This window comes from Cheilinus undulatus, linkage group 19 (genome assembly GCF_018320785.1).
Source record: "Cheilinus undulatus linkage group 19, ASM1832078v1, whole genome shotgun sequence".
Classification (NCBI taxonomy): Eukaryota; Metazoa; Chordata; class Actinopteri; order Labriformes; family Labridae; genus Cheilinus; species Cheilinus undulatus.
The window spans coordinates 42,590,458-42,604,499 of record NC_054883.1 but is presented as its reverse complement, the minus strand read 5'-3'; the positions used below and the strand labels follow the sequence as shown (position 1 = coordinate 42,604,499).

General features: G+C 43.5%; 1 protein-coding gene across 5 annotated transcripts in view; it reads right to left on the bottom strand.

Moving 5' to 3' along the window:
- LOC121527013 (rho GTPase-activating protein 21-like) overlaps nt 1-14,042 on the bottom strand; it is a 153,468-nt gene that overhangs the window by 25,801 nt on the left and 113,625 nt on the right. For 2 of the 5 annotated variants that reach the window (XM_041813656.1, XM_041813653.1), the window contains 5 exons: nt 13,408-13,500; nt 11,005-11,083; nt 10,660-10,714; nt 6,837-6,860; nt 1,713-3,678 (listed from right to left, as the gene is read on the bottom strand). In XM_041813656.1, coding sequence (XP_041669590.1) covers nt 1,713-3,678; nt 6,837-6,860; nt 10,660-10,714; nt 11,005-11,083; nt 13,408-13,500 — 2,217 coding nt within the window. Of the gene's footprint in view, nt 1-1,712; nt 3,679-6,098; nt 6,227-6,836; nt 6,861-7,184; nt 7,323-10,659; nt 10,715-11,004; nt 11,084-13,407; nt 13,501-14,042 lie in introns of those variants that run through there. The other 3 variants (XM_041813654.1, XM_041813658.1, XM_041813657.1) reach the window with 3 other exon arrangements.

Genomic DNA, 14,042 nt, shown 5'->3' with positions numbered 1-14,042 from the left:
CTGGAGTTATCTGTAACACGCCTCAGTGACTGCCAGTGGCAGTTAAATTACTGGGGTATTTCCTGTTACTAATAACAGAACTGTAACTTGTGACGATCCACACAGACGACATTTGAACACAATGAATTTCCTTGTAGTATATTAAATAAGGCTGACACTTGATTTTCGATGCATTTCTGTGAATGAATGCCAAAACATCTAAAGTCTGAGGAGCATTGGGGGATGCAGAAAAGAGACATCAGATATGCCGTTTCCATCGCTGGGTATCAACTTGAACAGAATCTGAGAATCCCACCAGTTAGACTTTTCAAGCAGAGAATAGCTTACTGCATAACTGCCCTAACTGCCCCCACATGCTAAATATACTCAGTATACACAGATACACACCCGCAGTCCAGTTATTTTCTCCTCTGAATGCTAGAGGTACAAGAGCATATAATACCCTGGATTGCATTTCACAACAGTAATACTCCACCCTGCAAAAATAGCACCAAGCTGTCTTTCACATGTATGCTACATAAAGCTTTGGTGTCGTCCTATAATCGCCCTCACACCAAAGACTTTCAAGAGATTTCAAAGTCAGACAAAATTCCATAGTTGGAATAAAATCATGCCAGTATATCTAAAGTTGTGCGCTCCCGTGATCGTGGTTTTATGGTGTAAGGTGGTCATAAAACTCGATCAGAGCTGTTTTAAGGAATTCTTTCTTCAGTCTTGGTGTTGATACGATATTAAACGTTTCATTTTCCTGCAGGTCTTTAGTCTGGCCTTATGCAAATTGTGTTTTCAATGACATGACCATCATCAACAGCCAATGGGAGCACTCTCTGTCAGCACCAAGCAGGAAGCTGCGACCAAGTTTAACCCTTTCTGAGGCAAAGAACCGTATGTGGTGACTTCGACTGACCTCAGCCAGACTTTCTGTGATACAGAAGAACCAGAATGATTGTTCTCAGCTCATCAGTGGAAATTAGTCAACGTCACTGAAGGTGACATCGACCATCCACTCAATCAGCAGCGGCCCAAAGCATCTCAAACTTCCTGGTTCCTACAGAAATTGACTTTTTTTTAAGTCTCTTGTGGTCCCAAACTTCAAACCTAACCATAAGTTGATGGCTTACATATCAGAGAATAGTAGTGCTAAATGTCATGATAGGGTTAGTCTGCAGAGTGTCAGACGTCAGTCTTTAAAACATTTAATCAGAGTCCTCTAAGGCAAGCATTTGTTTTTCTGTTGTTGCTAAAATAATATCAAAGTTTAGTATAGATAAAAATAATAAGCACTTTTAAAGAACTGTGGAAAATAAGCATGCTTTTCTACAAAACTGATGCTTCAGTACATTATTGTTCTTTCGGCACAGCCAGCTCAGAGAGGACTCTCCCTAAAAAGGGCTTATTTGCATCCACATCTTTCTTCATTTACATGGGAAATCTCAGATAAATATGTAAACAAGCATTTAATGCCTCTATTCAGCAACTGATGATTGGTCTGTCCTCAACAAAGAACACGGTTTAAACCCAGTCCAAACTGACTATCAGGATGTACTTGGCATTAACGTGGCTCTAACACTCCAGTCTGCTGATCTTTCATGCATAAGCGTACGTCTTCACTCACACATGCTGTCATTTCTTCACTCTGTCACTGCTGCTGCTGTAGAAACAGGAGGAGTTAAAAAAAGACTGTGGTAGTACAGAGTCGAGCGCTGTCTTACCTATGAAGGGGATTGAATCCAGGGAGTCACCCAGGTTGTTGGAGCCAGACTTCTGTCGTGTATCTCCAAGCCTTCTTTGATACACATCCCTGTCACTAGACATCCAGCACATCGCTGCATCTGCAGAGCCAGCCTTCACCAGTGGTGGGGACTTATGAGTCACTCCTCTCTGGTTCTCATTAACAGCTAACACGTAGGACGGAGGGCGAGCATGAGGACTTCCAGAGTTTTTGTCTCTTCTGAGTACGACCACTGTTGCATCTAGTCCTTCTACGCCCTCTGAATTAGTCCGCACTGGGGCGTTTGCTCTGGGACTTTGGGTCACAGCTCCAGTGGTGGCAGAGGAACCAGGAGAAGAGGCAACATGGACATTTTGTAATTGTCTCTGAAGGGGCAGCTTAGAAGAGGGACCAGAGCAAGAGGAGGACCGGGCTGCCAACACAGTCTCTGACCTGCTCTCCATTCTGAGACTGTCTGCCCTGGTCCTGAGCTGAAGGTGCAAGGGGGAGGAATAGCTCAGGTGGTTGCCCATGATGTTAGCTCTTTGGTCTTTAGGTGGGTCCTTGGTTTTGGTGGATAAGGCAGGCAAGAGGTCTGAGATTGAGTTTTTGACAGGCAGACGTGATGGTCTCAGAATGAGACTGTCTGCCCTCGATGGTAGAACAGAATCCATCGTACCTTTAGAAAACACAGGAGCAGCTAAAGGGGAGTTTGATGATCCACTCCTGCGGCCCTCTACTTCCTGTCCAGTGAGACTCCTGTTCAAATGAGGTAAAGCTCTCAGTGCTGCCCCCTGCCTGCTGCCTCTCACTTCATCACCCCGACAAAACAGCATCCTGTCCTCCAGCCCCGCCCTGTCTCCAAAGATAGTCCCACCTGACTCTCCAGGCTGATAACCCAAGTAGTCACAAGAACGAGCCCGGGTTTTGGGGACACCTGTGGGGCTTGAGAAAGGCAGAGCATCCTCGGATGCACTCCGAGGCCAATTCCTGATTGGTACCGTCCTCTCCGTTCCACCTCCAAGCCTCTCTTGGGAGGCACTACGTAACGGAGTCATTGCAGAACCCTGAATACCTGCATCTGCACCGCGGTCATTGGAGGTGCTTCTCCGTCTACCTAGGTAGCCCAGAGCCCCTCTTTGACTTGTGCTTGGAGGTGGCGGCTGACGTTGCTGGGCATACGCTGAGGTGGAATTGGCAGCTGCACGTAAACTGTCCAAGCGCTCTTGAATTGTGCGGCAGCCATACGTATGCAGCCTTTTGGAGTCAATGTAGTCCTTGTAGGTGGTGTAGTTCTTCCAGTCGATGTTCTGGTGCAGGGAAGTGGACGGTGCAGTTGGAGAGGGGGAGTAGTGGTTGGTGCTCGGTGAGATGGCAGTGGAGAATGTGTCATGGGTAAGAGGGGCCCGTACAGGTGGAGATAAGGTGTCAGGATAGATCGGGCTGGGTCTGGAACTTGAAGAAGGCGAGTAAACTGTGGTTTCTGTTGGATGGGGGGAGGGGTACTGCAACTGTGCACCCCCAGGTACTGTGGGAATGAGTGGCCTGGGTCTAGCTGTGCTGGAATCAGCTGTCGGACTGTACCGGTTTTCCTCTGTCCTGTGGCTGGGAGCTGCCCGAGCCACCCGGGACCCCCTATCTACTGTATCAGGAGGCATGGCAACTGTCCTCACGTTCTCATTACAGACACAAACCACGGTCTGAGATTTGGACGTCTGCTGGGGCGGAGGAGATGGTGGGACAGGGATTTCCACCCGGTAGCTCTTTTCGGTGGCCCCTCCTTGTCTTCCTGGTCCCTGAGCTGGCCCTAGGGGAGGCTCACCGACTGTGGCGGGCTCTGATGCCTGAGCCATGCCCTCAGCCTTCACTTCTATCCGAGGGTAGCATATGGGAGGGGGCTCGGGGATGTTCTGGGCATTTCCGCTGTATGCCTCATTTCCTTTGAGGTATGCATCTTGGGAATACGCCTGCAAGAGATTATAGGACATTATGTCACTATGGTGTGGTGGAGGCTGAGGCTCTTAAATAGATCACATGAAAGCCCAGGAGAATATCCATGGGAGGACACATTAGACTTTCCTAAAAGACATGAACAGAACAGAGTGCAGCAAACCTATCAGGACAACCTCCGTTTTAGTTCTACAAACACTCCTTCATGAGTTTAACTAACAATTTCGTCATATTTCACATTTTTCAATGACTGAGTTCATTGTTAATAAACCACTATTGGTTTCTCTGTTAATTTCAGTAGCTTACTTTCCAAACCAATGATTTTACTCCTAGACATAAATAAGGGCGTAACAATTTCCCTCTTTTTTATAGAACAGTGAACATTTGTTATAACGGATGCATGATATTGGATTGTTGCTGATATCCATTATGATATTAACAAAATATTTGTAGCCAAAACTGATATTGATACTGATATTTAAATGCAGTTCAGTCCTTAAAACACACAATTTAAAGTTTGAGGAGGAACAAATCAACACATTTCTGTCCTTATAACTTCTTCTTTACGTATAAAGAATGATGATGAATGGAGACAAGACTGACGCAGGTCTGCTGGTCCGGCCTAAAACTCTATGAACTTATTAGTTTGTATAATCCAATCGCTGATAAAGGCAGATATTTTAGCAAAAACATTGGTTGTTACTTTCTGCAGAAATGTTCATATCTGCTGACACCAAAATCACGCCGTTAATCTCGTGCATCTCTAATTGTTCTAATGAATTATTATATTCTCATTATAAGACATTAAAGGGCATTGCTCAGATAAAATACAGGCGAATAAATTGATAAAAATGATAAAAACTAGGTAAGATGAATAAGCTGAAAAAACAGTGGCAAAAATAAAAAATGAACTGCATTCTTAAAAAGGTAAAAAGGGTAGTCCAGACTAGAGACAAGGTTGGGTAAGATCTTAATTATTTAATAAAGTAGTTCCATTTTTGAAATTTGTTTTAGAAAAGTGATTCCCTGTTAAAATTATCTTCTCTCATTTAAGAAAGGACACAACATCTTTAAGCTAGTGCTGCACATTTTATCTAATTGTAATAACAATGCCAGGTTGTCTAACTGCATAATCACTAAAAAACTAAAATTGTTTTTGCTTGAAAGGTTTTAAAAAACGCTTGCAGAAAAGCCTTTGCATTTTTAAATATGAGGTTATTTTTAAAGATACAGTACAAACTTCAGGTTTTGTTTTTATGCTACTTGATATTTGAATGTTTTGACTTCAATAATACATAATAAAAAAAAATCTACTGTATTCTCTGTTCTTTTCCTTGATAACCAAGCAATGCCAATGAAACATTATGTCATAATTGTAATAATGTCAAGGATAGTCATAATCACACGTTATTCTGCATGGTGCAGCACGATGCTAAACCACAGAGACACTGACGGGGTTTGGGAGATTTCCAGAGGAGTAAAATGCAACATCTCACCAGAAGAGAAGTAAAACCTAATATTTCTGATTTAAAGAGTTCATTTGGACTTGATCAAGAAATCCAAAATACAGAAATTAAAGGGTCCATTTAGGACTTTTGTCAAAGTCCATCCAGAGTTTGTGTAGAGAGGAACATGACATCGATCACACTGGTCTGGAAATATTTCAGTTGATGGTTAGATGAACACTGTAACACCCTGGGCACACTGTATTCATGGCTTTATCCCACAATTCATCATTCAGATTTACCGTTAGCTCCCCAGACTTTTGGTTTGGACAGAAAGAGTTAAAAGCCCTGAGTCTGTAATACATTTTAGATACCAGTGATTCCTGTCAGGGTTTCAAGGTCAGAAAGTTATCTCATGGATGGTAATGGAGAGGGAGGAAGAGCAGGGAAATAGAGAAGTAGAACAGGACAGCCTCTTTAATGGACATGACAAATTTACAGCCATGTCTCACCTATGACTCCATCTTCCTCTGGTTTACCACTACAATATAAATCTCTTACATAACATGTCAGCTACACCACAGCATTGTGTTTTTTCAAATCTTAAAAATAGAAGCAGAACAGTAAAAGTAGTCATTTATTGACAGGAGTCTCTGTGTAAGCTGATGAGATTATCTGCTAGACAAACACAGTTAGTGCATTCCCTCAGAGAACAGCTGGATTCAGCCTGTCTATAAAAATAAAACAGCCGCATGCTAAAAGTAGACACAGCTCCAGCAAGTTCTCTGAATCAAACTCTGTTCACAGTTTCTCAATGTTTTCCAAGAAGACTGCAAACAAAAATGCAGCACACAGCGATACAAATGAGCTGCTGTGAGAAACAACAGATGTTGAAGAAGCTGAGAGGGAAATAGGTAAAGAGAGAATGCTGGAAAGTACACAATAAACCAGAACAGAGCCAGGAGTGGGGATCAAGCTTGGGGCTTACCCACCTTTGGTACTGGAGAGTGCCACCTGAGGCACGAGGAGAGGTTGAGTGGGGGACGCCTCTGCCTGCGTTTAGCAGCTAGTGTTACTTCTGTCAGCATGGCTCCACGACTCTACCCTACCTGGAACTACGATACCCTACCTGGAACTACGATACCCTACCTGGAACTACGATACCCTACCTGGAACTACGATGACACCTTCCTAGATTCAAACTTGAAGAGAGACCTCATTTATCTCGCTGTCTGCCATCATAAAAGACCACCACAGGTCGCTCCTGGTGGCATATTGACCATGAAGATCCCTCACTCATCCCTTCAGTACACAAGCTCTCGAGAAAATGAAAGGGAGAGAGTGGTGGTGTTGGACTTTAATCGATAGCTCTCTACCTGAGGTGTCAGATTACAGTTCCAGCAGTCAGTGTGCTGCTAGATGGCTCCCTCTGGATTTGCATAAGTCATACAGTTAAATAGAAACCAATTTCCTCAACACGGAAAGTAAAAGGCATTTTGTTTGAGCTTGGCTGACATATTCAGTGTAGAAGTTGTTTTCTTAACCTGCTATTCAGGAAAATAAAAAAATACCAGCACAAACCACGACCACAGCACAAAAACAAACAAAGTAGGGGAAGTAGATTTGGGGATTTTAGGGACTTGCCGGCTTCTGCATGTAAAAATACAACCTTAAAAAGCAGTAAACATGTCATGAGAGATGTAAAGAAAGAGATTAGTTTCCCTTCTTACCAGTGCAGTGATATCCCTGGAAAACTGAAGTCCACATGTTAGAGAAAGGCAAGCAGAGAGGAAAACAGAGAATAGAGAACAGAAGACAGGTGAGCATCGAGAAATATGAGGCGAAGTGATGGAGGGGAGACAGGCAACTAGATAAAAATACACTCTGGTGTGTTTAAGCAGAAGCATCAGAGTCAGCAGGAGAAGAACAGAGATGAAATTCATCCTCCCAGTTCCTCTTCATCCCCATTATTATCGTCTTCCTCTAGCTGCTGTCAGAACACACTGAGCTGGTTTCAGCTGGCTTTCTCCCTCTCTCTACTCAGCATTTCTTTCTTTGCTTTGCTCTGTCACTCTCACCTGCTCGCTGTGGCAGCTCCCCTCCCCCTCTCTGGTTTCTGGAGCATTTCATGGAACACAAACACTCCCTCCTAGCCTCCTTTCCTCTGACAGCCACCACGCTCATCTGCTTCATCATATGCTGGGCTTTGGGTGAGCGTAACAGCACGCCTGCCTGATCTGCACTGGCGTCCTCGCTCACTCACTCACTCCTGTAAACAGTGAGCTGAGAGGGAGTCAGCTGACTGCAGCTGCACTCCCTCTGGTAGTGTGAGGGATCGCTGACTCCCAAAACACAACAACAGACAAACAAGAGCACCTTAAACACAGACACTGATAAATCTACAGACAGCTGCCTCCTCCATCCATGCATGCCAAAGCAGCAGATGGAATCTCTGATGTAACTCTTATTCTTCATTTTAGACCCACTGATGTAAGACTTAGAAAGAATAAATCACATACGTATGGTACTGTCTTCACAACTTGTTTTCATATAATGCTGTAAAAACTTTCATGCACATACTATCATACAAATGCTGAGGGAAAAATGAGTGAAATCATGTACAAAAAGAAAGGTTTGCTTGCATGATGGTATCTTGTTTTCATGCATTTTTATTTCAGCTTTGATGCATATGTTCTGCACCAGAATGAAGCGATAAATCTGTCCAACAGCAGCCTGATTTTATGGAAATATAAGCAGAAAAAAAATCCAAACTGGCAGATCTGACACTGAATGTAATAACTAATGAATCTTACTCAGAAACACAAACAACAGCTAATTGCTTCATTTAAATCCCACAGCCTTGTGAGTGCTCAGACTCTCTCCAAAATGCCAAAAGCGAGTTTCTGTGGCTTTGGTGAGCTGTGGCCAAGCTAACAAGCTATGTGTGGAATTTAGCAACACAGTGGGATCTGACTCAGAGCTCCACTCCAACTTCGAATTCCCGAAGAGAGGTGAAGAACGTGTGACGAGTGGTTTGAGGTGGCCAGGCGCTGTTTTTATCGTCTGCGAGGCTCTGGACCCTGACTGATGGCGTGGGTTGGCTGCTTTGCATCGATGAGCTCATGGAGGCCACAGGAGGTGTGGAGGTGTGCTATGAAGAATTTCTCTCTTTATGCTTTTCCTCACTCAATATTCCAGCTATTTCTTAAACTAGCCCACCATGCATCATCAGTTAGACAAAGGTCAGAAATACACCTGATCATCTTCAAGAGTCCAACATCAACTATGTTCGGCCTGTCACCCCCACAAATGTAAGATAAACTAGTCTCATGAGGGGTTCCACATACACTTCCTGTTAAAAGTATTCGCCTCCTTTGATGGACAAGGAGAATATTTGCCATAATCATACCTAGCTTTAACTTCTCCTACTGCATCGGTCTGTTGGTCTGCCTTCCTACTCTGCAGTTTTCTTTGCTGATAGAATCACATTATCAACAACAGAGCAGAAAACCTACTGGCCATAAAAATCACACGAAGCAGACTACACAGGTGTGCCGATGGTCTACGGTCCTGCACCATCAGACAGGGAATAACCAACGCGGTAGAGATTTCTGATCATCTCTGCTGTGTTCTTACTGAAGCTCAGTCGGACTTCACAGGGAGAATTTATGAGAGAGCTGGCAGGACAACCTGCAGATAAAGTCAGAGTGAAAAACTGGGCTGTTATTCATTCACAGATGCAGCTCACCCTGAAAACAGCAGCTTCATGAAGGCAGCTTCTGTAGCCATGAGCTAAAGGGTTGAAGTAAAACGGCCACAATCTCTAGCTGGACTGTGTCTTTTTCTAAGACTTTTGGGGGCCCTGTTGTTAGTGTTGATGGGACAGGTGAAGAGAAACATCAGCTGAGAGGAGAAGAGAGTATGGTAGGCATGCAGCAAACAGTTAAGACTGGGTTTCTACAAACCTGACTGAACTAAACCAACACCAGTAAACAGTTAAGACTGGGTTTCTACAAACCTGACTGAAATAAACCAACACCAGTAAACAGTTAAGACTGGGTTTCTACAAACCTGACTGAACTAAACCAACACCAGTAAACAGTTAAGACTGGGTTTCTACAAACCTGACTGAAATAAACCAACACCAGTGAACAGTTACTTAATTTCAGGAGGAGGTGTGGTTGCTGCATGCAGCTGCTGTGTGTGGCGTGTTGCTCTGTCTCTCCACAGCTTTGTCATTCCTGTCAGGCCAAACCCAGCCAGGGAGATTCAGAAAAAAAACCCACTCTGGGTACGCAGGGAGAGTTTTCCATAGAAATGCTAAACCAGGCTTTTATTTTGAAAAGCAGAAACTGAAAGTGAAACCATCATGTCCGTCTCGTCTTTGACAAATTCCACTGATGTGAAAACAGAAAGCTTCACCAGTGGTTGAAGTTTAGAGAACAACTGTATCAGACTGGTAAGTTACAGCTTGTGTTCTGTTTTGGGGTCTTTAAGAAAGAGCGATGTGCACATTTCTATCTGCTCAAACTAAGCACATTTGGCAGGAAGACATACATGGCTGGTGTCAACAGCAGATGAGCTTTCTATACTCCAGATTCTCCAGGTCTGTGTATCAGGAGCTCATGCAGGCAGCCTGAAAGTCTTGACTTGTTACCAACCAAAATTAAAAAAAATCAAGTCATGGGGTTGCCAATATGAGGTCGCCAGGCTACATCTGCAGTTTTCTCGACTGCCTTTTTAGAAGAATGCTTACTTTTCTTTCTGTGTAAAAGTGACAAAAGTCAAGGTCATCCTATGAACAAAATATATTTTTCTATGCTTTTATGCACTTTCTGTACTGTAAGTGCACTTTATATCCATACCTTATTTTCTCTTTTGCCTTCCACAGGGACTGCAGATGGAAATTAGCTAGAAAGCTATAATCTGGTGCAGAGCATCTCTACTCTGATGAGTTTAATGTCTTTTTCTGTACATGGTCCCTGACAAATAAAAAGTAAAATAAAATCCCTGAGCTGGAGTCAGATTTTTGGTCAGCTGAGCTTTGGCTTGGAAACACTGGGAGAATGAACTGCACTGTGTAAGGTTCAAAAACATACCTACCACTGAGGCCAGGCTGTCTTATTAATATATAATTCTTCAACCTTTAAACATGTGCAAATACGATGTTTCAGGTCTGGCTAAAGTGGAGTGACTGCATGCAGCGTGCCCTAAGAGAGGTTCCCAACAGGCCGAGAAGGCTTCAAGTCTCAGACCAGACCAGACAACCTGAGAATACTGCAGAGGTAGAACCCAGACTGATAAGCTGATCATCCTCCTCTTCATTTATGCTTTAATTTCAACACAACAATGAAGCAAGAAGGAAAAGCAGCAACAATTCCGTCACGGTGACGTTGGAAAAGAATTCCTAGATCTAATAAGACTAACCTTCGACATTTCTGGTGTTAAATCTGCAAATGACTTATAATCCAATTTGCCCAGTCTGGGACTGAATAAACAGAAAAGCACATTCTCAAACACACTTGCAATATTTACTGATGACTGAACGCTTACCAGCTGCAGAATGTCCTCATCCTTTGGCATCACGCAGAGTTCCAGCGAGGCATCGCTGAGGGATGAAAGGGCCGAGGGAGAATCAAAGTGAATGTGAGAGGAGGAGAAACAGTTCAAACAAAGGTCTGAGAGCTTTTTCTCTTCTTTGTGGAGCACGTTTACCTCCAACCTTTAATAGTGAACTGTGGCTGAATGTTACACATGTGAGTTACACAACAGCTTCATTTATGTTACTCCAGAAACATGCAGAGGAGTGTTGGTGGTCAAATATCTGAGTATCAGTGTCTGAGTCTGCCAGCTTTGCCTGAAAATGAACCGTGAAATGATCGATGATGACAGTCCCACCTGTTCTGGATCAAGGCTATGACCTGGGAGTAGGTTTTCCCAATGATGCTCTCTCCGTTCACCTTCACTATCCGATCCCCTGAAAAGAAGCAGATAACAAATTATATTCTGCTTTTATATTTCCGTTATTAACAGACAAATGAACAAGGTAATAAGCCAATAATCTCTCATATTTATCTGACTTTATATTCAGCTACCTGCCACTGATTATTGGACATCACAATATCAACTAACAAGCTGAGATGAATTCTGTTCAGCAAAAAAAGTCAGAGGAAACTCCATTGCAAAATCCAAAATGTAAGATTCCTTTAGTTCATATCGGCTCATGGTAGGCTGAAATTATGTTACATCAGGTACAAGAGGCTCAAAACAAAAGAAAATATGTACATGCTAAAGTACAAAAACAAATTTATGCATGTAAAAGTGGTGTAATAAACATAATAGTTCATGGTAAGATGGCAGATGCACCATTGTGTAAACACGCAGCTAAACGATAATACTCTGTGTCAGCTGCAGAGAGGGCTACTTCCTGCTGGTTTGGTTCCTTTACTACAAGAAAAGCACATCAAAAGGCATTCCTGTTGTTGTCATGGTGACGTAGGACCCTGTCCAACAGTAAATAAAGAAAAAATGCCCCGAAGTTGGGGAATCTGTCAAGTGTGTGCAGTCGTACAACTAAAATATCAAGCGAGTCAGAAATCCATCTGATCAGGCAGGAGTAGCTGCTGAAGACCGGGTCGGCGGTTGTGTCCCACTGTACCACAAGGCAAAGGACCATTATCCAGCTGAAAGGTGGTCTAAATTCCAAGTAAGGTGTCAGGCTCACTCTCCTGGATTGGTTGGAGAACAGGGTGTATACCAGGCTCTAAAGACAGCTCCTGTCCTGCTGTGGTCATATTAGGGCTGAATGATTTTGGAAAATTATCTAATTGCGATTTTTTCCCCAAATATTGCGATTGCGATTTGATTCCTTAATTTTCTTTAGTTCCAAAACAAGGGCTGAATAATTTGTTAAAAATATCTAATTCTGCTCATTTTGACTCGTTTTGAAAATTGGATATGAATCGCTGCATTGAAGGGTTTTTGTCATTCTCATATTTAATACAAAAAAACATACAAAAATGAAGGTAGGATTTTTTTGTAGACTATTCTAAACAAAATGGCACTTGAATGATTGCATGATATGTCATGTATAACATATCTGCTGCAAAAAAAAAGGTTGAAACTTTTAATTTGACACAAATTTCAGGTCAAAGAAACACGGCACCTTCTGCGATTTGAAAACTGCAGCAGGCCATATTGGGATTTAATCTAATTTTGGATGAATTGCCCAGCCCTAGTTCATACATCCTTTATTTTTATCAGGGAGCTGAAGGAAACTGTCACATGGCCTGGAGCTCACCCTGACAATGACTGGAAATTTTCCAGAGTAGAAAAACCAGAGTTAAGTTGAGCTTTGTTGAATAGTTCCTTTCAGCCTACAGAGCTTCATAATAAAGCTTGAAAGGCAAAACGGAGAAAACTGCAGCAAACAGTAAAAACAAACACAGACATAGTAAGTGGAGAGAGGACTAGAGGGTATTAATTTAAAACCATTAAATCAGCTTGTTGGTTCGATAAATCCCTGAATAAATTCTGTGTTTTAGTGTTTCCTCGCTCAGAAAGAATCATCTGGAATCCGGTCGATGTGGTTATCGACCAAGGAAACCACTCTGGAAGAGCTGCTTCCAGCACAAACAAGCATCTGAGCTTCCATCAAAAGCAGAATACCAATAGGTGTTTATTTAGAGGACCCATGTGAGGATCCATCTCCATTCAAGTCTTCTGAAGATGGCCATCTTACAGGAAGAGAAGTGAGGGGAGAAAGGGGATAATTGTGGGAAAACAGCGCTCTGTCTGGTCCCAGGAGGGGAGGGAGAGCAGATAAAAGCCGACAGTTTAGAGGCCACTTAACATTTCCTGTAACAGCGAGCGCTAACCTGGAGAAAACGCTGAGAGCAGAGAGAGAGCTTCATCTGTCACAGACGTTTCAGGAAAATTAGAGGAGCTGATTTTTCACCACAAGCATTCTTGACTTCTTATCATTGGGGATGATTCACGTATCAATAAGGGAAGAAACAAAGTGGGAGACGTAGAGAAGCTGAGTCAGGGAAGGTTGGAATAACAGTGTGCTTATTACACTTTGTTCAGCCTCCCACAAAGGAGACATCTGTTATTTTGTAACTCAGATCTGTTTGGCCTGGCAGCTTACAAGGAAGCGGAATTACCTACAGAACAGACGTGAAGAAATCTTGGCATCAAACAGCGCTTTGAGGTCAAATACGAGACAGGCAGAGTTAATCATAAGACCTGACGGTTATCAGGAGCGAGACCTTCTCCTCAGAGATTTCTGTGAGAGTGTACCTGTGCAGAGTCCAGCTCCGTGGGCAGGGCCTCCCTCCTTCACTTGCTTGACAAAAATGGTGTCCATTGGCTCCAGACGGTTCCTCTGTCTCCCTGGCAACGAGAAAGAGAGCACATGCAGCGAGATGATTGGTCACACGGAGAGGAAGAGCAGCAGAATCAGAAGTAGGACAAAGTGAAACTGGGACTACAAACTTAGCTGCAGGAATACTGGAGCTTCAGTTTCAGCTTCAGTTCTCCTGTTCTCAGCAGATATTAGTGCATCTTTTACCTTAGGGTTAGGGTAGGGTAGGGGCCCTAACCCTCTAACCCTAACCCTTCACCTTAGGGTTAGGGTAGGGTAGGGGCCCTAACCCTCTAACCCTAACCCTTCACCTTAGGGTTAGGGTAGGGTAGGGGCCCTAACCCTCTAACCCTAACCCTTCACCTTAGGGAAGGGTAGGGTAGGGGCCCTAACCCTCTAACCCTAACCCTTCACCTTAGGGTTAGGGTAGGGTAGGGTAGGGGCCCTAACCCTCTAACCCTAACCCTTCACCTTAGGGTTAGGGTAGGGTAGGGGCCCTAACCCTCTAACCCTAACCCTTCACCTTAGGGAAGGGTAGGGTAGGGGCCCTAACCCTCTAACCCTAACCCTT